Source organism: Eleutherodactylus coqui, chromosome 1 (assembly GCF_035609145.1).
Source record: "Eleutherodactylus coqui strain aEleCoq1 chromosome 1, aEleCoq1.hap1, whole genome shotgun sequence".
In the NCBI taxonomy this organism is placed as follows: domain Eukaryota; kingdom Metazoa; phylum Chordata; class Amphibia; order Anura; family Eleutherodactylidae; genus Eleutherodactylus; species Eleutherodactylus coqui.
This window is the reverse complement of record NC_089837.1, coordinates 483632398-483658155: the sequence shown is the minus strand read 5'-3', so window position 1 is coordinate 483658155 and position 25758 is coordinate 483632398. Positions and strand designations below refer to the sequence as shown.

Sequence of the window (25758 nt, the reverse complement as noted above, 5' to 3'; positions counted from 1 at the left end):
GAATTCACGGTCGGCGTCCACACAGAGAATCCGCACCAAACAGCATGTGAAAATCATTTTTTCCTTTACTGTAACGAAAACGAATTGCAATTTCTACGATCAGAGAAAATTTTTTTTTTAAAAAACACACATAAAAAAAAAAAAAACATCGCTGCATGCGCCACAAAGGACGGCCTCCATTGAAGTCAATAGAAGCTGTCCATCCTGCAGCACATTTGCAGTTGACGTTGTGGATAGGCTACAAGGACCGGCATCATCCCCTAGTGACACCGCAGGAAACACAAATATTTTTTTAAAAACCTGTATTGTGTATGACCATTGGGGAGCGCCCACGGTCGTCCGCAATACAGGAGAAAGAAGGTACGCAGGGTCACCAACCGGGTTCAGAGCCGGATTCCACTGTTGGCTCCTGTATGCGGAATCCGGATCGCACGGGGTGCAGGTGGCCTTATCTATACATATAAGTGTTTCCTTACATTGTAATCCTGCCTGTTATAAGGACTGCTGAAAAGTTTTCACTACAGAACAGAACGCGAAGAGGTAAGACTATTATGGTCTGCAGGATTTTAGGATTTTTTTCTCTTCAATATAGACAATGATGTCAAAAAAAATAATAAAAACACCACCAAAAATCCTCAAAAATATGTTTAATATAAAACATGAGTCATAAAACTGTTTGTTTTCTGATTGCCTTTAAATGGCATTGTACCAGAATTACGAATAATGCTGATCGATGGAGGTCTCACCGTCAAGTCCCCCCACTGATCCCGAGAAAGGGGGTCCCGTATTTCCCAACCTCTTCACCGCGGAGGAGTCTGAATGGAGCAATGGTCAAGCAAGCTCTGCAGCGCAGTTCATTTTCAACAGGGCTGCCAGAGTTTCTGAGCGGCAAGTGCCCGGGTATTTCCTTCAGACCCTGTGAAATGAATAGGGTGCCGATCGCACATGTTCAGTGTGATGTCACTGCGGATGAGAGAAACGTTCCTGCAGTGATGACAACAGGCGGACACAGGACCCCCGTTTTCAGGTTGGTTTAACAGTGAAGCCCCCCACCAATCAGAAAGTTTTGCTCTGTATATAGGGGATAACTTGTAATTTTGGTACAACCCTTTTAAGGTTGGGTTCAAGCCACTGCATTTGGTTTCCATCCTTCGGCTAAGTCATACGAGACATGGAAAAAAAAACAAAAAAAAAAAACAACAAAAACACATTGGTTTCAGCATAGGACTAGATATCAATAGAATCTATTAACTATAATGAGGTCCGTCAAGTTTTCGTTCTGCCCCCTGGAATCTATCTGCCAAACAATAAAGGTGCAACATTAGGAGCTACAGTATTTTGTCCATTTTGGTAAAACGGGTGGCAATGAAAACCTTTCTTGACTTTGCTTCCAAACCAAAAGGTATTTCTAAGAAGAAATAAAATCGCCCCGACCAGCCTGACATTTGTCATGGGCATCAGGAACAGTTCTGCATAAACAATGCAGTCACAATGCGCGGCCCACCGCTCATCTCCAGCCCTCAGATTTTCACACAAACAACACTTTCTCCTCCACCGCTTCATTCACTTGTCCCAGGAATCCAAACAAACACGGGTCGCTGCGGGTCTGAGCTCACGAGCAGAAGAAGTCCTTCATCCTACACTAGTAACTATTAGGAAATTATAATGCACCACTTACTAATATAACATAGTAAAAGGGATTGGAGTCGGTCACAGTTCTAAACCAGCAGAACTGGACAGCAGCCGTGTGCTTACAAGACCTGTGATGTCACCGTCACATGATCAGTCACTGGGGCTCGGAGCTCCGCCCCTGATCACATGATGTTGACGTCATCACAGGTCCTAAACCAGCAGAGCCAGACAGCAGCTGTGTGGGGCCTCGGTGACTGATCACATGAAGTCCCTCAGTCAGTGCACAAGGATGAAGCAGCTGTAATGATGTCATCATCATGTAACCAGGGGCGGAGCTCAGAGGCCCGGTGACTGATGACATCACAGTGACATCATCACATGTCTACTAACTACCACCTGCCCATGAGTTACAACAGGTGCAGGAAAAACGAGGGAACAGAACACACACTGGGTCTCACTTATCAAAATGGTCTACCAATGTTCTTGTTATCTGTAGCAACCAATTAATGCTCAGCTTTCAATTCTCAGGATGCTCTGGAACAATGAAAGCTGAGCTCTGAGTGGTTGCTACGGGCACGAAGAGTGTTCTGACAGTTTTGGTGCATTTTAAACACAGTTTCCAATATTTGAGTGGAATGCATCCACAGAATTCTTTTGGAATATTCTATGAACTAGAAAGTGCAGACTGAGTATTGCCACCATCCAACCCTCTGTAAGCCTAAGCTCAAGTGTTACATGTCAAAACACAAACCCGTGGGTCGAATCTGGCCTGCCGCCTCCTTTTATGTGGCCCCCACCCGTCTGCAGCAGCTGTCCAGTGGTGGCAGTGCAGGGTCTGCGACCGCTGACATCTTCCTCTTCCTCTTCCTCCCTTCACCCCTGTATCCTCTCATCCCATTGGATGCAGGAACCTCAACGATTTATGGGCCTGTGTAAAAAGGCCCTAAAATTGCTTCTGAACCACTCTGTCCTTCCTAGCTAGTATTGACCAGGCCAAGTAACTGCTGTAGGCAATCACTGGCCACAATAGTGACCTTCTCTAGCCAGTGATTGGCTGCAAAAGTCACATGTCCTGGTCAGCAGCAACCAGGATGCACAAAGTGGCTATGAGGCAATCTTAAGTTATGGGAAAACCCAATTAAAATCCAAAGACAAATCAAATAACGTTCCAAAATGTAAAAAAAAAAAAAAACAACAAAACCTGTTGGGTAACCAAGTATAGATGGATTTAGTAACTCAAGGTATAGGTCGATAAAACATGTAATAAGCCGGCTCACAGTGGAACCACTTATTACAACCCCGTGCCATTGGCTGTGATCATCATCATGGGTTGGAGTAAAGGTCCTTTTATACGGCTCAATTATCCTCAGAACGTTCGCATGACAATCGGGACGGGCAAAAGGGACAACAAACGAGCAAGCGCTGGATTGTACTAGCAAGTGTTCGTCCCCATAAACAGATACTCCGTGTATGTAAAGAAGAAAGAAAAAAAACCCACAAAAGTGCCAATCGACATGCAAGATCAAGAATTCATCCAGTGTAAAAGGACCTTAAGTGGATCCACCCTGAAAATGCCAAGGACAAACTACAATAAAGTTTGTGAGGGCCAGACAAAGGAGATGGTAGGGAAAGAAGCCACTTATATAGTTGAGTAATGGGGACAGACTTAGGAGGTTAGTTTTCAGTGAACTTTTGAAACTTTGGATGGTGCAGAAAAGTTTAATTTCTTGGGGAAGCACTTTACAGAAACTTGAGAGAAATCTTAGAGATGATAACAGAAGGCACAGACAACGGGAAAAGGAGGAGGAGGTCTTGTAAGGACCGGAGATTACATGGTGGAGGTTCTCGGGAGGTTAGGGTAGAGATGTATGGAGAGAGCAGGTTGTTGGCCGCCTTGTAGGTCATTGTTCGTAACGTCAGTAACAACATTTCTGAAAATAAGGTATCTGGCACAGTGGGATGCCTTCCTGAACTAAAATACAGACCCAAGAACAAAGAAAAATACTTGAAGTTGACACGACACTTCAATTCATGCAATGTAGCGTGGCTGAGGAGTAGGCGCCACGCATTGTCAGTCATCGTGTCCATAGGATATACTGGGAACATCTTAGGGCTATGTAGATTAGCTCCAAGTTTCCTGGTCGTAAGCCTTGTGAATCCTTCTAAACAAGCAGATAATAAGACCATTCATAAACACATCGCTAACAGCTATTCTAGGCTATAACAACCCAAACACATTTTGCCTTGGGAGCTAAAGACAAAGAAGACTTATCTCTACCTATTCGGTCAGGATTATCGGCCTACAGAGTGATTTACTAGAAAATGAAATCTAAGAGTAAACAGCAAGCGCTGGAACAGGCCATGGACTGGACTACTAAACCTCCTTCTTTCTGCACAAATACGCTCTACATTTCCCAGTAGATCAGCCTGTTTCCCCATGCCTCACTAATCTCTGATCAGGGCCTTAGCTATAAAGTTGCTGGCTGCAGCAGGAGCCTCCCCCCACTACAGTGGAGACTAGTAACACTAACCAGGCCTCTTACTGAAGCATCCCTCTCTCAGCCAGTTGAAAGGGGTCAGGAGGAAAGTAATGGGGTTTCCCAGAGCTATTTCCTTTATATAGTTTTGGGTTTCCCATGCCCCATCACAGCGCTGGACTGGCGTTTTAGCAGTCCAGTGCTGCCCCATCTGACGGCTAACGTCACCCAATCAGCAGGCCTGGTGGCATCCAGTAAACCTATCACATGGGTTTGTAGTGTAGAAACCCCAAGCCAGGTTTACACTGATGGCATCTCTGCCAGTATCCCTCCAGCAGTCACAGAGGCCTGGAGCACCAGCGGGAAGAAAGTATGCAGGTTTTTTTTTTTTTTTTTGTTTGTTTTTTAAGAACACAAACCACGACCCCTCCCCCCCCCCCTCCCCCACTGCCAACAATACCAAAATATACCAAAAAGCCTCTTTAGGCTGGGTTCACCCAGGGCGGATTTCCAGTGGAATTCCCGCAGTTTGGCTGCACCGAAAAAACGCAGGAATTCCACTGGAAGAGCACAGCTTCAAAACCTGCTGCATTTTGCCACGGGTTTTGAAGCAGTGCGGCCGCCGACATTCCACTGCGGCTTTCTCTCCCCAGAGGGGAGCGAAGTTGCAGCAGGTAAAAAAAAAAAAAAAAAAAAAAAATTGGACATGCTGCATCTTTTGATTCCACAGCACAATGGCGGTTCCGCCCGGCCTTTGCCGCGACGGATTGGCTGCCCCGTGTGGACGAGAATGTTGCATCTTTTGATTTCGCGCCGCAATGCCGGATTGGATTTTGCACATTTTTATCCACATGGCTGGCTAATAGCAGGATTAGCGGCCGCAGGTGGATTTGCAGCAGTGAAATTCCACAGCAGATCCGCCCCATGTAAACCGAGCCTTAAAACGGATTCCATTATTCACTGTGAATTTGCACTGAAAAGCTCCAGAAGAAGCTGGCAGGCGGTCGGTCAAGTGCCATTCACAGTACACATGACTGCTCAGCCAATCACAAGCTTCATCAGCAACTCTTCCACGGCTGAAGCCTGTGATTGGCTGATTGAGCCCATGCACAATGCACTACTACCTGCAGACTTTCCAGGTTTTAAGAGCCAGTAACTAGGGCTCTAGTCTAGAGATGAGCGAACGTACTCGTTTCGAGTAATTACTCGATCGAGCACCGCGATTTTCGAGTACTTCCGTACTCGGGTGAAAAGATTCAGGGGGCGCCCTCTCTCTCTCTCCCCCACTCCCCGCTGCAACCCCCCACTCACCCACGGCGCCCCCCCCCCCCCCCGAATCTTTTTACCCGAGTACGGAAGTACTTGAAAATCGCGGCGCTCGGGTGAAAAAGGGGCGTGGCCGAGTAGGTTCGCTCATCTCTACTCTAGTCCCAAACAGTTAGCTGTTGGAGTAGGAGAGTTTTTTCCTTTATTCTACCCCATTTTAAGACTGTACTTTTTTTTTTTTTAACATACTCAGAAAATGTCTCATTTAGCTTACAATGAGTAAGGGTGAATTCTAAAGTCTCCATGTATAACTGAGAGCATCTGCTATCAATTCTAATCAGGATTGCTTTCACATCTGTGTTGGGGGGGTTCCCTATTCCTGAAAGGGGAATCCCCTGGCCGAATGGGTCTATCTTATGACAGAACCCAACAGCGCCGCAAACGAACTCTATTGACTAGGATAGCATCCGTTCAGTCTCCGTTCAGCTGTCCGGCATTTTACCGGAAGAAGCGTTGCATGCAGCGCTATTTCTTCTGGCATTTTGTGCCGGATCCCTGAATGGAGGCCCCAACCCAGATGTGAAGGTAGCCGAATACTACCACCATAAAATATGAAAACTTTACTCAAACAATAAGAATATACAAAGTCTAAAAATAAAAAAAAAAAGGAGTCAGGATGGAGATTCACTGGAGACTTATCAGCCGGTGACACATGGCGCTTACTATCTGGGACAGAGTCCTTTCTGTGTGCTTCTGGAATTTCCTTTTCTCAATCCACAGCTTCCTTTCCAAGATGAAGAAAACATTCCCATCTCCACCACATAGGACTATCCAGACACGCAGGAAGCAGCTGGACCCTTCATTTTTTAACCAAACTGCTTTAAGAAAAGTTAATCATCAGCAGAGAGCATACACTGCAATCCCATCACTCAGTATACAACCTGCAGCCATCCGATGGGATTGCAGGGACACAAGCAACAGGGACTTACTACAGTTCGCCTGAAGATTTGGGCTTTGAGTGGAGAGATGCTAAAGGGAAGGAGTCATAAGGGCAAAAAAAACCAAAACACATGGATGCATTTGCACGTGCAGAAAGTTGTGCACGTAATACACTGAACATTGAAGTGAGAGATAAAGTATTTATCAATAGACCACAGGCTGTTATCTCCACGGGTGTCAGCAGCCTCAAGGAGAACAATGCAGACGTGTGCGCCAGCCTCAAGGAGAACAATGCAGCTGTGTGCACAGCTGGGCATGTGATTAATCTCAAGCTGGGCTCTGCAAACAGCTCCATGCAAATGAAGATGGTAAAGTGTTAAAGGCGATTAACACTATGCTAATAGATCGCAAAATCTTTCAGTCCTTTGAAAGATTATATCTTTGCGTGTAAAAGGGCCTTAAGACACAAAACAAAACACAAAAAAAAAAACAAAAAAAAACAAAAACACAAGCCTAATTTTCTTTACTGCGGATTCACGATGCTGCTCTCCCAAGGTGTAAGTGACAGATCCACCTTGTGATCCTACGTAATTAAATGTCTTTTAGACGAGCCAATTATCGTTTAACAAGTGAGTGACATCCCCGCTAGCTCGTTCGCTCTCGTGCAGCCCCTTTATACAGGCAGATACATTGTTGGCTCGGTCACACAAGAAAAGCAGGAAAGCTAGATTGTATTTGTACGAAACATACAAAAAGTAAGCCCTATTATCGGGGACGAACGTTTGTCCGCATGTAAAAGGGGTAGTGATCTGACGAAGAATGAGTAAACTCTCGTACGGTGGCGAATCAGGTCTTTTTAGCAAGCAACGATCACCGCATGGGACCTAACATTCGGATTAATGATCAGCTGTCCCCACATAGGCGATCCTCTGTAGTCAGAACAATCACTGATCAACAAGCTTTCACCCGTCTAAGTGCCGCTTTACATGGAAAGATCATTCAGATTCCCACTGGATCGTGCAAAATTAACTGTTCATTCAGTAATTAACGCTGCCAACGACCGGACGACAAACATTAATTCGTTCACATATCGTGCGTCGTTCAGCTTAGGGCAGGCATAAAAAAAATCAAATACCGATCAGCCCAGGTAAACAGGCAGTTCATATATACATGACTGCCTGGTTACTGTGAATGGATGCCGGCGACCATTCACTGAGCGATCATCACTCTGGTGTGAAAGCACAGGAGCAACAATCATCCCGGCTAAAAGGACCCTAAAAAGGTCCTTACCACAGGACAAGCACTTGATATCTGGTTCACAGACTACCACTCGGCTATTGCTCCTGGAGTGATAGTCACTCAAGTGAATGGAGATGACGCAGGGAAGGATCATTCCGGCCGCCCTCCTCAATAAACAAAAGTTGCTCAAATATTGAGCAGTTTCTGTTTACACGGCCGACAGCAAAAGCTAAAACCCAAGATACTAAAAACAAAGACTTCGACAAGTGAGCGGTTTCTTGCTAAAAACTGTCACTCAAACTACCGTTGAGCGAATTTTGAGCGATCGTATTTCAGTGTAAATGGGGCTAAATTTACCTTAATTTCCCATTGATATCAATAGCAGCACATTCGCTCCTGCATTGGCACGACTATTTGCATGCACAATACGCAGTGAATAGAGCCCATTGATTACAATGGGTTCGTTCACATGTGCATATTTCTCTGTGCACAGAAAAAAAAAAAAGCGTGTTATATTTTTCTGCGCGGTTGTGCACCTAAAGTCTCCATAGAAGTCACTGGTGATGCACAAATGTGTGCGCAATACTGTAGAAGATGCGTGAAGGCGTAATTGTACAGAAAAAGAACACATCTTGAATATCTTTATGTCTGGGAGCATCGCCACTTTTTCTTTTTGCGCACAAAAAGGCATTGCTCATTCCGCAAAAACTACTGCGCTTATGTCTTGTAGTCATTTGCAACCAGCCCTGCAATGCTGTAGTAAAGGAAGACTAATGCAGGTCTTTTAACAGGTCTGCAGAAGGCACCCCTCCCAACGATACACACAGCATGTACTATCCTCTCAGTACTGCCATGCCATTGTGGGGATGGTGGCTGTTACCAGTGTTGGGATAGTGGGGGAGGGAGCGACTGGCTGCTGCCACCCCAATCAGGATGGTGGGGATGGGGGGTACATGGCTGGTTACAGTTATGGAGGGGTGGTCACCTAACTCCTGGAAATTTGGCCATTAAAATTTTCAGTTGGCTTCTAAATTGGCTCCTAGGCGATTTTTTTTAAATTTTTTTTGAAGCCGCGACAGAAAAGATTTGCTAGTACACAGACTTCATTTTACAAGTTAGCAAAATCCATTTGGAACCCCCCCTCACCCCCCCCCCAAAAAAACCCTAAAAAAATAAAGGAGCATAGCATATTAATTTTAAAGGGTCTGCCCAGTTGTAAACTTCTGATGGCCTTCCTAGGATGGGCCATCAATAGTAGATCAGTGAGGGATTGTTGTCCAGGACATCTGGTGATCAGTATGCTTATACACCAAGCCGATTTCTGCAAGAAGCAGACAGCTCCGGTCTCGCTGCAGTGGACAGGTTTGGTATTGCACGTCATTCACTTCAATAGAAACTTTTGCCTGTAATACCAAGACTCGCCACTTCTGCAGGAAAGGCCACCAATAGTTTACAACTGGACAACCAGTCAAACCGCCAAAACAGAAGCTCTAGGGATTGTGAACTGCATATGCCATTTTAGCAGTACATAGTATATCTTTCTTTGCATGGAAAAGGTCTTTCTGGAACTTGCAACGTCTTTCTTTTATTTCCATAATGGTTAAAAAAAAAAAAAAATTTTTTTTTAAAACAAAAACAAATCCGTATCTGTTATAACAGGTTACTGGCCCTTTAACTGGCATCGCAAAGTAAAATAGGGCAGTGATTAATAGCAGACTACAAAAAGTCCTAGAAACTGGAGAAAGACTTGGAAAAGACTGTTCACTGCAAGTCATCAGGCGAAGGAAATTTTTTCCATGAATAAGGAAAGCCACAAAAATGCGCTTCCTTTCCAGAACGTCCAACACGCATGTCTGTCAGCTGCTTACCATCCAGTCTGCGAGCCGACGGCCATATAAAGCGTGGCTCCAGATCCCAGATCGCTGCGCTTGATGCATTAGATGGACTAGGAGGACGGCGCTTACCGCAAACTACTAGAATGGCACCTTTGCTACTTTTTTAGTCACACTATTACACAGGCTGATACATTGTATCCAGCGGCAGTCTAAGTCATCATTCAGTGTAAATGCACGCCTGACTACGCATTCGCTCGCTTCTCATTCATCCTTCAGTTTATACATGCAGAAAACTGGTATGACGAATCGTCTCGTGTAAACAGGCAGTCACTCATCTATGAATGACTGCCTGTTCACTGTGAATGGAGGTGGGTAGGATGGAACGATCTGCTCTGCCTCCATACACTGAGTGATGATCGTTCCTGCAGAAAAGCATAGGAACGATTATTGCTGGGATGACTGACAAGTAGAGATGAGCGAGCATACTCGGTAAGGCGATATACTCGAGAGAGAGCATCGCCTTTTTCGAGTACCTGCTGGCTCGCATTCATGCGATTTTTGTCAGTCATGGGGGCAGGCGAAAATCGCAAAAACACTCATGGGAAGGAGGCCTGAGGGTAGAGACGACCGTGACTGTGTAGACGCAGCGTAGAAGGGGACGTCTACACTGCAGCGAGTGATACGGGCGTCTTCTCCCTGGTGAATTCCTGGAGGTGAAGGAGTTTCTCCCATTTTTCGGCTTTCACTAAAGCGGCTGTAAACAGTAATGAGATTATTACTTGGGATGCAAGAGATCTGCCATCTGGCCGTGGGAGCGTCCGTCTGAATCACCGCCAAAGACATGCAGAGCCCGGTCGGCCAGGTGATTTATATAGAAACCCTTACATCTGCTACAAGAGAGAGGGGTAATTACAAACCCGCGCAATGATGCTCTGGTAGCGCCACAGACAATTTATATTTAGATAGGGTCGCTTTTTTTCCGAGCAAGTACGGAATTTTCCACATGGCGTGCAATGTGCCCGGCGCAAAATAGACAAAAATTAAAATTAACACCTACAATATGAGAGTTGTACAAAGTTTATTAAAATAAATAATTTTACATATATAAGGAATCCCGCGGTTTGGCCGCAGTGAAAATCTCACGGGTTTTCGCCAGGAAAGTGCTGCTTCAAAGCCCACAGCACTTAGCCGCATGGTTTTCCATTGCGGCCGGCTCTCCAATAGAGGAGCGCGCGGCTACAACGGGGCGGGGGGGGGGGGGGGGGGGGATTTGCCACGACGGATTGGCCGTCCCGTGTGGACAAGTTTTTGACAAGTCTCGACCGCATGGCTGGCTAATCCTGGGATCATTGGCCGAAGCGGATTTGCCGCAGCGAAATTCCAGACGGAATTTCTGCGGCAAATCCGCCCTATGTGAACCCAGCCTTAGAGTTTACCTTGAAGTGTAAAAGATACGCCACGTTTCAGGGCTCCTTTACACTGGTAATTGCGATATGTGGGAAATAAAAAAATAAAAAAACGCAGAAAGAGGGCATGCTACGATTTTTTCCCCCCCCTCTCACAACATCGCAGGAGTGAAGACATCACAAATGTGCAGGAAACGACTGAAAATTATTGGTTTCATAATTCTGTGCTTTCAATCACTCGCACAAGATTGCGCGCCTTTCTTGCCAGTGTGCAGGCGCTCTCAGACTTTTCTCATTGGTTGTGTTTCTCCTACGAAACATGTTTGGGTTCACGTGCCGGCTCTGTTAAGTCATGGATAGAACACGGACCAGTTATAGTGCAAGTATCGGGCAGTACACGGACAGGTGTCCGCCGAGAGCTGCACACGGTCTAAGGGCTCCTTCACACTGGCGATAAAATTGTATGACTTTCGTGCGATGCGAGAGAGTGAAAACGCAACATTATGACACCCGTGCTTTTCAATGGTTTTCTTCACATTTGCAATGCTTTCACTCGCCGAGGTCGTGGAGAAAAAAAAAAAAAAATGCTGCATTTTTTTTTTTTTATCTCCAAGGTTTCCCTATGTAGCCTCCTTTTTGCCGCATCGCACGTGCGATGGGATTCGTTTTTAACATTGACTTTCACGCAAAAAAAAAAAAATTGTGGCAGAATCGCGCGGGAATAAAAAAAAAAAAAATATTGCAAGTGGCAACGATGTTTTTGCGACAGAAAGCATTTCTGATGCTCAAAGATCGCAGGAAAAAAAAGTTGTGGTTTTGCTGCTGCGATATCACAATCGCCGGTGTGAAGGGCCGTTTCGCAATGGCGAGGGCGATATTGCCCTCCTTCTGAAAACCCCTGGATGTGAACAGTGTCACATGGAAACAACCTGGCATCCCTGCGGGGCTGCAGGAATCCTCTGCCGCAGCTGTCACAGCCGCAGCAGGGGATCGTTGCAAACAACGGGCGATATCGCAGAGTTTTTTTTTAATCGCAACTTGCCTCGAGTTAAAACATCGCAAATGAGAATGAAATGATTGAAAACCATTGGTTTCATAATCACGTGTACGACCCTGCCCGCGGCCGGGGACCCCGCTTACCCGTCCAGGTAGTTTCTGTACTGCGGATGTGTGCGGTAGCGCCGGCCGCCGCACATGCTCATTGCAGGTTCGTTTTTTTGTTTTTTTTTCAAACTCCTGCTTAACAGCGGAATCTGGGCTGTGGATTGGACGGCTTCCATTGACTTCAATGGAAGTCGTCCGCACGGAATCCGCACTAAAATGGAGCATGCTGCGATTTGTTTTCTGCATACGGAACCCGAAAAAAAAATTTGCAAGTGGGGACGCCCATGGTTCCCAATGGGCGGCTCAAACCGTGGATCTTCCGTGCGCGGATTACGCAATTCATATCCGCCCGTGGACATGAGGCTTTAATGCTCTCAAATTATTTTAATGTAGAAAAAAAAAAAGCAACCCAAAAGGCAGCCATGATATTTTTTCTTGTCGATTATAGAAAAGTCAATAGACGTCCCCACTTATCTACAAGAGTCGGTCAGGTTAGCAGGACCGTGGTTTATACAGCACTGGGGGATATACCCGATTTTATGACTAGCGGTCCGGGAATATACAAAGGGGGCCACAAAAATGAGCCGAGCACCACTGTCCAAAAGAAAATCTGTGTTGCCCATAGCAACCAATCACAGCGCAGCTTTCATTTTACCTCAGCAACATAAGAAATGAAAGCTGAGCTCCAGCAACCAATCACAGCGCAGCTTTCACTTCACCTGAGCAGCATATTCATGAAAGCGGTCCAAAGGAAAATCTGTGTTGCCCGTAGCAACCAATCACAGCAAAGCTTTCAATTTACCTCAGGAGTGTAAGAAATAACAACCAATCCCAGCGCAGCTTTCATTTTACTTCCACAGCATAAGAAATGAAAGCTGCGCTGTGATTGGTTGCTATAGGCAACAAAAATTACAGGGAAGTCGATAAGTTTTCGATTTTTAATTGCGCCAGTATTCGCCGCCGGGTGCTGGAGAACGCTCATGTAAAAATTCACTCACATCGGACCAGAACCGTGGATGTGTATACAACAAACAGATTGTGCTTTATATACAAGATGACTGATAGCGCTACTGCCCGTTAACCCTTTCCAATCCCACTTCCCTGCCCCCGCACGCTCGCCAGCTCTTATTTATTTTAGGGGGAGGGGGGGGGGGGGTGGAGCACATTGGAATTACTCATTTGAAACACGTAACGCGTATGAAACACGCAATTTTTTTAATATTAGACGCGAGTTAGGCCACCTGCACACAGACGTGTTTACATTGCGGAATCTGAAGCGGCTGTCCGCCTCTATATTCCGCAGCAAGTACACGCTATTGGGGAAGGGGGGGGGGGGGAATAAAATAAATCGCTTTTCGCTATCCGTGAGCGGAAATAAATTGCGATTTTCTACCTGCTGAGGGAAAAATCATAGCATGTTCCATGCCAGCGTGGATTCCTCGTGGACAGCTTCCGTTGAAGTCAATGCAAGCCATCCGATCCGTGGCCCTTCAACAATCATTACTGTGGAGAGATTGTGGAATCCGCGGCATAATCTGTACTGTGCATGTGCGCCAGCCGGCACATCCGCAATACAGATTATGAAGACTGCGGACAGGTATGCGGGGGTCACCGGCCAGGCACAGGGTCGGATTCTGCTGCAGGATCCAACCCCGCCGTGTGCAGGTGCCCTTAATATGTGTATTACACTATATGTATGTATATTATACATATAAACTACACTATGCAGGACAGAGCTCCAATGTCGGACCTCTCTTCTGCATAGTGTTAAATACATGCATTGGACCTCGTCAGACATGGAAGCCATGTTTAAAATTTCCTGCACCCATAGTGAATAGGCTCTCGGGCGCACGCAATACACGGAAAAATAGAACATGCCGTTTTCTTTTTTTTGGGCCTTCGTATTACGCGATGCTTACACGCAAATGTGAGCGAAACAGCGTAAGGTAATGTATTTGATTCCCTGTGAATTACGGCGTATTATACACGCATATATCGCACATGTAATACACAATAATCCTACGCTCGTGTGAGCCCGGCCCAGGGAGGATGCGGGAAGAGTCTTGTGTGCCAAATCTGTGACTATTATCACCTCGCACAGGCAGCAGTACAAGGGTTGTAGGAGAGTGGGAACTGCGCCATTCTTGTCCGCACACTGTGGTCATCTGACTAACACAAGTGCAGAGTTTGCTACAGATTTAGTGCAGATTTCACCCCATCTCTGGAGAGCGGGGGAAATCCACGGGACGAAAACTGCTGCAAATTTGAAAGCACGTGCTGTGCGATGATCTACATGGAAACCTTTTCCACCGCACATTTAAAAAAATTTTAAAAAATTTTAAAAATCCCTTACAGCATATATTGTGCAGAATTCTGTGCAATAATTAAGTGTCAACTTTGCCGAATACCAATACTTGCGCCGGGTATTCCAGTAATGGATCCGGTTGCAGCAGGTGTAGCTCCGTGAGCCGCGAGCTTCCGTGGATTTGCATGATTTTTACAGATGAAAGACAATACAAGCACGGGTTATCTGTAAGAATCACATGACCAAAATCCTAATTTTGCCAAGCAATAACATTATGGCTCATGGAAATACACCCTTAAAGGGGTTGGTTTTTTTTTTTGTTGTTAAAACTAGCTTCCCTATGCTCCAAATTAACAAACCAGCTCATACTCCTCTCCCTGTATGTTCCCCGCCTGCATCTCCAGGTCTCTGCAGGCAATGACAGAGTTCAGGGATTGATCTGAGCATTGGCTGCAGCAGCGCTGTGATGTCCTGTACACAAGCTGCTGCAGCCTGTGAACATTGCATCAGAGTAGAGACCCGAAGTTGCCACACGAGTCTTGTGGGGACAGGAGAGTTATTTTGGGGCATGGGGAAGTAACAAGTGTAACACAAAAAAAAAATAAACTTGGACAACCCTTTTAAGGTGCTAATGTTCAAACTGCTTTAATTTAAGCTTTCATACAGATATGCCAAACTCTTAAAGGGATTGTCCAGTTTTAAACTATTCACAGGCAAGGTCATTAATAGTAGATCAGCAAGGGTCCCCTCCCTGGGATCCCCACGGATCAGTTGATTGCCAGGCCGCTGTGCTCATGCACGAATCTGATTTGTGCAGGGAATGGACAGATCTGTTCTCATTGCAGTGGTGAGGCTTTGTATTACAGGCCACTGAAATGAATGGAAATTTTGCATGTAATACCAAGCCTGCCCACTGCAGTGGGAATGGAGCTGTCTGCTTCCTGCATAAATCAGCTCAGTCTATGAGTACAGAAGCCCAGCAAACAGATGATCTGCAGGGGGGAACTGCCCAGCAGACCCAAGCCAATCTACCATTAAATGTCCTATTCTAAGAGTTTACTACCTACTACTAAGTCAACCCCTTTAAAATAAGTGTTTCTAGTTTTATAAAAAGGTATCTTTACACAGGACAACCGTCAGGCACATTAGCGTCCGACAGCCGTCCCACCGATTATTGCTCCTGTGCTTTCACACTAGAGTGATTGTCATTCCGAGAATGGAGGCGGAGCCGCCAAACATCTCTTCCATCCGCCCGCCTCTATTCACTGCAAATAGGCAGTCATCCATAGATGAGCCACTGCTGTTTACATGGGCCGATAGTCGCTTGGTGTTTAGGTGAGCTAAAAACCAAGCGACTCCGACGAGCAAGCGACTTCCCGCTCAGTGCCCTGTCGGTGGTGGCATATGTAAACGGGATGACTATTGCCCGAATCTGCCGTTTCCAGAGATTACTTGGGCAATTATCACCCCATGTAAAGATACCTTAAAAGGGGTTGTTCAAGTTGTAGGTTTTCACCAAAACCCCTTCCCCATGTAGCAAAATAATAAAACTACCATATACTTACCTCTCCGTGCTCCCGCACCACTGCTACGGGTCTCCCTTCTGATGTTAACCTTTACAGGCTGCTGCAACCTGCTTACAGGTCATCAGAGGAGCTGCAGCCAATGACAGATCAGTGCTTGATCACCAAGCTCTGTTACTGGCTGCAGCGTCTGTGACATCCCGTAAACCAGGCTGGGTTGCACCCTGTAAATAAACAAAAGCAGTGGGGGACCGTACAGCGCCGCGGGACACAGGAGAAGCGGGGAGAGGTGAGCATATGCTGTTTTTTTTGCTTTGTTTTCTTTACTACATGGGGAAGGGGTTTAAGTTAAAACGTACAACTCACGCAAGCCCTTTAAGGGCATTGTCACATAATCAAACACACTGACTGCATTGTACTACAGACTATTATAAAGTTACTGAGAGGAGTAGAGAACGGCACAACTGACGGATGTATCTTCTCCATCATAACTGGCACACCCTCTATCCCACAGCATAATGTGAGTCACAGGGAGAAAGAAGGATTCCCAGTGATCAAAAAGGATTACCATCAACTTAAGTGCAAAAAAACCCTCTAATACCCCCTTCTCATTCCAGTTCCTCCGAAATCTGTAACCTCCAATTATATAACCCATCTGCTGACAACACAAGCTGCTTTTTATGATCTATTTTGACAAAGATACTCAGTTTGGTGGACATCTCCTACGTAATTACATAGTGTAGGATGACCATTATAACATCTGTGAACCTAAATAACTTGCTAAAAAAAAAAAAAAAAAAAAACCACGACCGAGCCAACTATACCGATCAGCCATAACAGTGAAACCACCTGCTTAATATAAGGTAGGTCCTACAAGACCTCTGAAGGTGTAGCGTGGTATCTGGTACAAGATGTTAGCAGCAGATCCCTTAAAGGGATTCTGTCACCAGGCAGAGCTCCGAGTCACGGAGGGGGGCCAGGCCAGCTTCTTCCCGACCACATCATGCAGACTGGCAGTGCTCTCTCATTTTGGGTATAGGAAAAGACCGGTCACTCTATATGCCACATGTCAGAAGTTGCCGGGACGGTCCACCTCTGACTCGGAGCTCAGCTCTAAGTCAAGCGCCACGAACCCGGTGATGGAATCCCTTTAGATCTTGCAAGTTGTGAGATGCGGACTCCATGATTTTGACTTTTTTTTTTCCAGCAGATCCCACAGATGTGCGATCTGAGATCGGGGGAATTTTTTAGGTCTGACAACACCCCAAACCATTCCTTCTTGAGTATTTTTGCGCATGTATTTACTGTGCTTATCACATGCTCAAAAACACACAAGAAGCCTCCACTGATTCCTCCTGCCTTCACTGTGCATTTGGACGATCCCGTTGACTTTAATTAGCAATTTTGGTCAGCGCTTGAATTCTAAGCCCTCTCATTGGCTGCAGAACCTGCGACACCCTTTAAAATGGGGCAGGACTGTAGCCTTTAACAAAAAAAATAAAAATGGAGCGGAAGACTGAGCGGCGCCGTGGGGAGTAGAGGGTATATGCCGGTTAGTTGTAATATAGCATGGAGGAACATCCTAAAACTTATTACAGCAACTCTGCTCGATGATAAATCTGGCACATCATTATACCATCTATAAGGTCTCCTTGTACTCTGAGCATGCAAAACATGGAAACCAGGACTGTAGTACCAGGTAGTGACTGCTGGCAGCGCTCCTCCTCCAACTCCTCACTACCATTAGCACTCTCCCACTAATGTGCTCACTGGGCTTGTGGGGATTAACCCTCTAAAAGACGCATGTACTGGTCACAGAGGTGTATTTGCCTTCAGAGGGTTAATTCCCACAAGTCCGGTGGACACACTGATCAGGGGGAGTGATGGCAGGACAAAGGGAGTACAGCCAGGAGTGGGAGGGAGAGCGCTGACAGCAGTCACTGCCCAGTACTACAGTCCTGGTTTCTATGTTTCCGTGCTCCGAGATAGAGCGATCGGAGTGCCAACGATGAATACGCCAAAAATGTTGCCACAAGTTTCTCCATAATAGAGAAAGGACAATAGCCCTGACCCACGCATGCAATAATTACAGATTCTTTAAAAGTTGGTCTAGATCAACATAATTAACATATAAAGCCATTCTACAACGCCAAAGAACCAACGAGCCACTAATGGCAAAAGGGGAAAAAAGTATCTTCCCAGGAGAAGATAGCGAGCAGAACGGGCTCCAGCGGCACAGCAATAACTCCACTACAAAACATCTAAGGGACCGCAGGTCTTTCTGACCTCAGCCACAAGGACTGGTTATCATTCCCATGATCATACCATACGAAACGGATATTAGCTGGTAGACAGGAGAAACATCAATATATGACTCACATTTGTAAAAAAAAAATACATTAGGATGACCGCCATTGGGAATAATCCTCCAGGTGTGATAGTTCGGAATCACTTTGCTACTTCAGGACCACCAAGACAACTTGCCATTATTAAAGGACCCATCATTGTAACAAAGTTCCCAAGGAGAAAGTCCACATGCTAAAGTGATACTCCCTCCCTTAACCTCTTAGTGACCAAGTGATTTTTTTATTGTCGCATTGCAAGAGCCATAACTCATTGACAAAGCTGTATGAGTGCTTGGGTTTATTGAGGGACAAGTTGGCACCACCCTACGGTACATATAATGTATAACTTACATTTTTCTTCTGGGGTGCTCTACCACACTCTTAAGTGGCCAGCAACCTCTACATTGGTCATGCCTGGATATATCAATCATCCTTCGCCTCTAGAGCAGTGTTCAACTCCAGTCCTCAGGGACCGCCAACCGGCATGTTTTCAGGATTTCCTCAGTATTGCACAGGTGATGTAATTATGGTCAGTGCCTCAGACATTGCCACAGGTGTTCTTACTATAGGATATCCTGAAAACATGACCTGTTGGTGGTCCCTGAGGACTGGAGTTGGGGAGCCCTGCTCTAGAGGGTGCCCAATTATTAATGTCCTTTTGCGTTACTCAAGGTGCCGGCAAGTTTTGTCCCGATTCTGTGGTTTCCTGATATTAGCTATCCCCGACTTCGTTCCTGACCACGATTTAGGACTCTGACCACTCTTCAGTCAGTCTTTGTGCTGAAGGGATGCCTCCGACCAAGACCTAGACTGCCCGACTATCCTCCTGTTCACTCTCAGGTACTGTGCTTAGGGCTTACATAGCATCAGCTGCCACAGCACTGGGTCCACTTCTTGGGGACCACATCCCAACTGGTATGGGTGAAGACCAAGGTACTTCAGGTGTCGCCTCAGAATTTGACTCAAAGCCAAGCCAAACCAATTGCCAGTTGAGCCACGTCTTCTGATCCTGACAAGGGTAAAAGTGAATCCAGCACTGTGGTTAGATAGAACACTCACTAGAAGTTGCATAAACACATCCATATATCTGCAGCTGCTTCCTCCTAACCACTCCATAGACCTCTATAAACAGCATGTAATCTGATCTCTCAGTGAGCAGATAATTAATCTATCAAGACAAGTATTAGGAGTGAATTGAGAGTCATTGACTAGTTCAGAAAGAGGGAAGATACATGGGGAGAGAAGCCTTGTCCTCTAGTAAGGTGCATGACAGAGTTCCTTATACAGCATTTACTTGTACTACCGATTTACTTAAAAGTCTATAGAAAGTGCAGTGATTTCACAAACTGTTACCTTCATGGGATTGTTTCAATCTGCCAATGGGAAAATAGGCAATAATATGGGAAATTTGGAAGAAAAAACATTTTAAGTGACATTAGAAAAACTGATTTCTGGTCGAGTCACAATATTCTGTGTCATTCAGTAGCTAAAGTGCGCCCCCCCCCCCTCAAAAAAAAGAAGAAGAGCATAGGAAACCAGTAAGAATAGTCTGTTTTAATTCAAGCGTCAGCCTGTCATGTTCTAGGGAGAAATCCCCTTGTAAGAGAGAAACTACAAGGTTCAAATGGGCAATTGAGAAATCCCCACAGAATCTGGACAACTTCCTCTGTGGTTTAAAGGAAACTCCGATGAGATGGTAAAAACTATAGGTGCACTGTAAATTAAATTATCAGACCAGTTTCACATCTGCATCGGAACCTCCGATTGTTGGCTCCGTCACTGATTGGGGCAGCAGAAATGCAGTCCTAAGCTCTCGCTCACGACCTGAAGGTTGCAAGTTCAATCCCCGCATGGTTCAGGTAGCCGGCTCAAGGTTGACTCAGCCTTCCATCCTTCCAAGGTTGATAAAATGGGTACCCAGCTTGGTAGGGGGGTAATAAATACCTTAAAGTGCTGCGGAATAAGTTGGCGCTATACAAATAACAAAAATGTATTTATTATTAACTAGCCTAATGGTTTAAATTCTTTCGTTCAAGTCCATCATTGGTCTGTCAGGAGTCTGCAAATGCATGGGAATGGCTTACGAATGACCGATCAATCGCCTTTTACACGCAAAAGGCAAACGATTTTTCTACCTACATAAAATGAACAAACGCACTCAATCGTTCAATCGCTGGCCGTGTTTACACTGAATAATTGTTCATTTTTAACCCTTTCCAATCCACTGTCTGATGACTGAAGACATTATGATTTAAGGCTGTACAGCTCTGATGTTTGAAGACATCCGTCGGGGTTCTCTAACTGTATATTGCCAGCCACTCTGCTGTCAGAGACTATCCAATGTGTCACCTCATGTTCTATAACAGCAGAAAAAGAGTAAGCCCCCTAGGAAAACCAGGATACAAATTGGATTGGAAAGGGTTAAAGGATTATTTTAAACAATTGTTCCATATAAGAGGGTCCTTGAATAGGTCATTCTCTGATAACACATTCCCTTTAACTAGGACCCCATAAGCAGACAGCCAGTCGAATACACAACTCCCCTCCAATTGTATCGTCAGCTGAGCCATGAAACTCTATATCGCATACGACAGATACAATGTCATGGCCTCTTTTCATATGCATCCTAGCAGATACTCCAGGAACACCCCCTCCTGAGCAGATGAAGTCACGTCCTCAACAGGTTCAACAGGTACCAGAAGCATTTCCTGTGTTACATGGTCATTTCTGCCGCCCGTCCCCCATTGTTCAGTAGTCTTCCCACCAGTGAATGCCCCGTAACCCTCCTTCTTGGAGAACTCAAATGAACCACTCGATTCATCTACATAGTCAGCTTAAAGGGGTTGTCCGAGTTACGAGAGGTCCTCTCATCGGGTCTCCCATGGTGTAAAATAAGAAACAGTGATACTCCCAGCTCGTCCCCCGACGCCGACTCCAGCCTTCGCTGTGTTTGTTTACAGGCTGCCAGCGATGTCCCGTAAACACGTTACTTATGGCCCAATGTCCACGGGCGGGTTTGATTTGCGAAATCCGCACGGGAGATCCGCCAATCAAGCCGCCCATAGGGCATCCGCAAATGGATTAAAACATGCGGATTTGTTTTGCGGACCTTTCGGTCCGGAAAACAAAATCGCGGCATGCTCCGTACGGATCCCGCGGGAAAGCAGGGGTGTGGGAAAAAAATGCACTGCGCATATCCACCGGCAAGCCGTGAGGACCATGCGCAGTACAGCGAAACCGGAAGAGGAGAGATTCGTGCGGACGCCGCTGTCGGAAAAATGCAGGTACGCAGGGCTCACTGGCCGCGGGCAGGGCTGGATTCCGTGCAGAATCCACAGAATCCGACCCGCCCGTGGACATGAGGCCAATGACAGTATTCAGAGTTGATTGCCAAGCGGGCGATGAGCGGGGAGAGGAGTACCAACTGCTCTGTTATTTTACACCATGGAGGGACCTGTTGAGATTGTTTTTTAGAACTTGACACCCCCTTTAAAGGGGCACTATGATTTTTGTTTGTGGATCATCCGCGAAGGTGCCCCGCACGGATTCCGCAATTTAAATCCCCCCTGGACATTGGGCCTTAGGTGTGATGATGCATCATGATGTGAAACAAAGAAAAAAAACCTCACTCTCAACATGGTGCCTCATAAGCATCAGACAGGGAGGGGGCTACAATACACAGAAAAGACCTCCAGAGTGTGAGAGGCAATCAGGTGAGGGGTGCAGGCATGGAAAAAAAAAAAAATCTGTTTTCACCAGAATGGCCCTTTAAAATATTCAGAAATGCCTTCGCATCTTCACCAACCAACCTCTGGACCACCAGGACCAAAAATCGTACAAATCAGGGAAGATTATTCTTGTAGTCCAAGTTATCTGAGCAGCAATACGAATGTTGGAAGTTCCAACCGAGTATCTACTTAGTAGTCATGATATGGAAGATATAAAAAGTAAGTGAACCGACAAAATAAGAACGAGCAGTACTGTTTATTGCCCACTGACCAATCGATAAAGGTACTGTTACGCGGATGACTATCAGCCAAGTCATCACTCAAAAGAGCGAATTCAAGCGATAGTCATTCAGTGTAAACACGGCCACCGACAGGGTGACGAGTGAGAAGTCGCTAGTTGTTTCGCTTCAGCTTACCAAAAATAGTCACTGGCTGATCAAAAGTAGTCCAATATAAAAGTTAGTTGTTTCTAGTTGAACGGCTTGTGAACAACTTTGCATGGAGATCCCCTCTAAGAACAATATTACGGCTAACGGACAATCATTGCTCCGCGTCAAATCAAGCAAAGGACTAGCAGTCATACGCTTCAATGACTACTCTGAGTGTTATTTTAAGTTCCATCCATATGTAGCCCAAGAGGTAAAATGTATCGAAACTGCAAGTGTCAGGCTATACATGTCCTGTGTTTAACGAGAAACCAATTAAGCGTCAGTCACTAAGCAGTTAATTATGGACTTCTAAATCTCTGGCCAGATTAGGATGGACAATCCGGGATAATCTGTGATGGCCTGATGTCAGCCGTTCCCCCCAGGTCTAAGCTATCTATATTCGGCGCACACAGTCCCATCCACGCTGTACAGTGACGGTTGTTCTCGGCAGTCTAGAGATACGTCTTGCGCTCCATAAGGAGTCGCCGGCTATTGGATCTGCCTCGTTACGCCTCCTGTATAGAGTTATGCACAAATTCCTCAAATCCCAAAAGAGACTTCAGCCGAGCAAGGGAAAAAAAAAATCTCTACAGAAGAGGGAAAAAAAGACGGCACCCCAGACCTAAACAAACCGCCGTATATAATGAGCTCTACAGGCCAGATCCACCGCCAGAGACAAAAAACGTAACCAAAACCAGAGAGGAACGAAAACGCCAGACAGACCCTACAGAGAGAAACAACCCAAACAGTGAAAGAGGAGCACAAGAGCCGAGACGTCCCATCATCTAATATCCACGTCTCCCATCTCCGGATATAGAGAGGGGGCCGACAAACAAAGAGGGGGGGGGGGGGGGGAGCGTATGATCTCTACCCTTAGAGTCACCATGGGCAGAGAACATGGCTTGGGTCACATAGACTACTCTGCCATGTGATGGTTGTCTCATTCACACCAGATAAGTGAGAACCAACCTAAGTAGTAGATAAAGCTTGGGCTGAAACATTACAGGTGAGAATATATCTGAGGTCATACCCAGAATAAGGGGGTGAAGTCTGCCACCCAAATAAAGGACCAGAACATGCCCCTGCCTACTCACACACTCAGCCCCTATAGAGAAAATCAAAAACGTCCAGCAGCACTCAGACAAAATGATAATAACCGGCAGGCTGGGAAGTGTACTACCTGTACACTCAGCCCCTACTATGTCAGGTATCACCAACTACTCTACCCTCACCCAGATATCTCCAATCACTAAGCCTTCATCTGGGCATCACTACCTACTCTGCCCTCACCCCGATATCGCCAGCCACCACTAAACCCTCACCCCGGTATCTCCAAGCACTAAGCCCTCACCCAGATATCTCCAACCACTAAGCCTTCACCTGGGCATCACTACCTACTCTGCCCTCACCCCGATATCACCAACCACGACTAAGCCTTCACCTGGGTACCTCCAAGCACTAAGCCCTCACCAACTATTCTGCCCTCACCCAGGTATCTCCAACCACTAAGCCTTCACCTGGGCATCACTACCTATTCTGCCCTCACCCAGCTATCTCCAACCACCACTAAGCCTTCACCTGGGTATCTCCAAGCACTAAGCCCTCACCAACTATTCTGCCCTCACCCAGGTATCTCCAACCACCACTAAGCCTTTACCTGGGTATCTCCAAGCACTAAGCCCTCACCAACAATTCTGCCCTCACCCAGGTATCTCCAACCACCACTAAGCATTCACCTGGGTATCTCCAAGCACTAAGCCCTCACCAACTATTCTGCCCTCCCCCAGGTATCTCCAACCACCACTAAGCCTTCACCTGGGTATCTCCAAGCACTAAGCCCTCACCAACTATTCTGCCCTCCCCCAGGTATCTCCAACCACCACTAAGCCTTCACCTGAGTATCTCCAAGCACTAAGCCCTCAACTACTCTGCTCTCACCCAGGTATCTTCAACCACTAAGCCTTCACCTGGGTATCTCCAACTGCTAAGCTTTCACCTGGGCATCACTAACTACTCTGCCCTCATCCAGGCATTTCCAACCACTAAGCCTTCACCTGGGTATTACCAACCACCACTAAGCCTTCACCTGGGTATCTCTAAGCCCTCACCAACTACTCTGCCATCACCCAGTCATCTCCAACCACTCTGTCCCTATCTCAAGAGTAACCAACCACTCTACCCCAATCTTGGTATCACTACCTACTCTGTCCTCACTTGGGTATCACCACCAACTCTACCCCCACCCCGGTTATGAAGTTGCAGGGCACTGCCAACCAGTCAGTGCTCTCCCAGAACCAGCAATCTCCTAGGCAGATGCAGGACAAGCCATGGAGTCTGCAGATCCCAGTGAAGTCACTAGCGGCGGGCAGCGCTCTCCGTTCCTGCGGTGCGGACCTCTCTGCAGCAGCGGCCGGTCCCTGCAGGCTCCCTCTCCCTTCCCCGCGGCTCTCCCATCTTTTGTCCCATCCCAGCACACAAGAAAGTAAGTTCTCTACTCACCAAGACCAGCGCGAACCTCTCCTCCAGCTCCCCCGGCTCCGGCATTGGGACTTTCAGAGGTAATAAGGGGGTCCCCGGGGTTCCCCCCGCGCTTTCCGCGTTCCCCATGTGTGGGCGCCGGTCCTCTGCACCCCAGAAGCCGGGTGTCCCCCCTTATCCCGTGCGCGCCCCCGCTACACCGACACGAAGTCTCCGGGACCCATCCTTTGTACTGGAGAGTCCCGCCTCGCAGCCCACACTGCACTCAGCTCCATTCACCCAGCCGCACTCTCAGAGTCACGCCCCCTATCCCTGCGCCCATTGGTGCAGCGCGCGATACCCTGCCCTCTGATTGGAGCAGAGGTTTCAGTGGCATTCCAGTCACACAGCGCCCCCTACTGCTCTCGTACGGCAGGAGCAACAGTTGTTTCAGTAACTTTTCTCCAGAACTATGGCCGGATCGCGGATCCTCTACTCTGACGTCATCATCGTTTTGTGATGTGACATCACCACCAAAGTGAGTCCTTGACATATGATAACCAGACAAAAGTGCTATACCTTTTTCAGAATCATCTTGCATTGAAAATAATTTAAAAAATGCTTAACCCCTTAATGATGCGGCCCTTTTTTTTCTTAATTTTTAGTTTTTCCTCCCCCACTTAAAAAAAAAAAATCATAATTCATAACCCTTTTATATTTCCGTAGATGTCTGAGGGCTTATTTTTTGGTGGGACGAGTTGTATTTTTCAATGGCGCTATTTATTGTACCATATAATGTACTGAAAACCTTTAAAAAATTTCTAAGTGGAGTGAAAGGGGAAAAAAATGCAATTCCACCGTCTTTGAACGAGTCTTGTTTATGTACACACTGCAGTGAAAATGACACAATAACTTTATGCTACGGGTCGATACGATTATGGCGATACCAAATTCATATAGTTTTTTAATGCTGTAATACTTTAAAGAAATTGAATATCTTCGCAAAAAAAATTCTGTGGCAATCTTCTGGCCATCGTAGCTTTTTTATCCTTCCATTGGTATAAAAGGTTATTA

At 46.3% G+C, this 25758-nt stretch overlaps 1 protein-coding gene across 4 annotated transcripts in view; it reads right to left on the bottom strand.

The window, feature by feature from the left end:
• The window catches only part of FMNL3 (formin like 3), a 104728-nt gene extending 79753 nt beyond the window's left edge, over positions 1-24975 (bottom strand). For all 4 annotated transcript variants that reach the window (XR_010787461.1, XM_066585870.1, XM_066585882.1 and 1 more), the window contains exon 1: positions 24727-24975. Coding sequence is in view for 3 of the 4 variants with exons in the window: in XM_066585870.1 (XP_066441967.1) it covers positions 24727-24834 (108 nt within the window). In the remaining variant the exon portion in view is untranslated. The remainder of the gene's footprint in view (positions 1-24726) is intronic.
• Between the last annotated feature and the right edge of the window lie 783 nt (positions 24976-25758).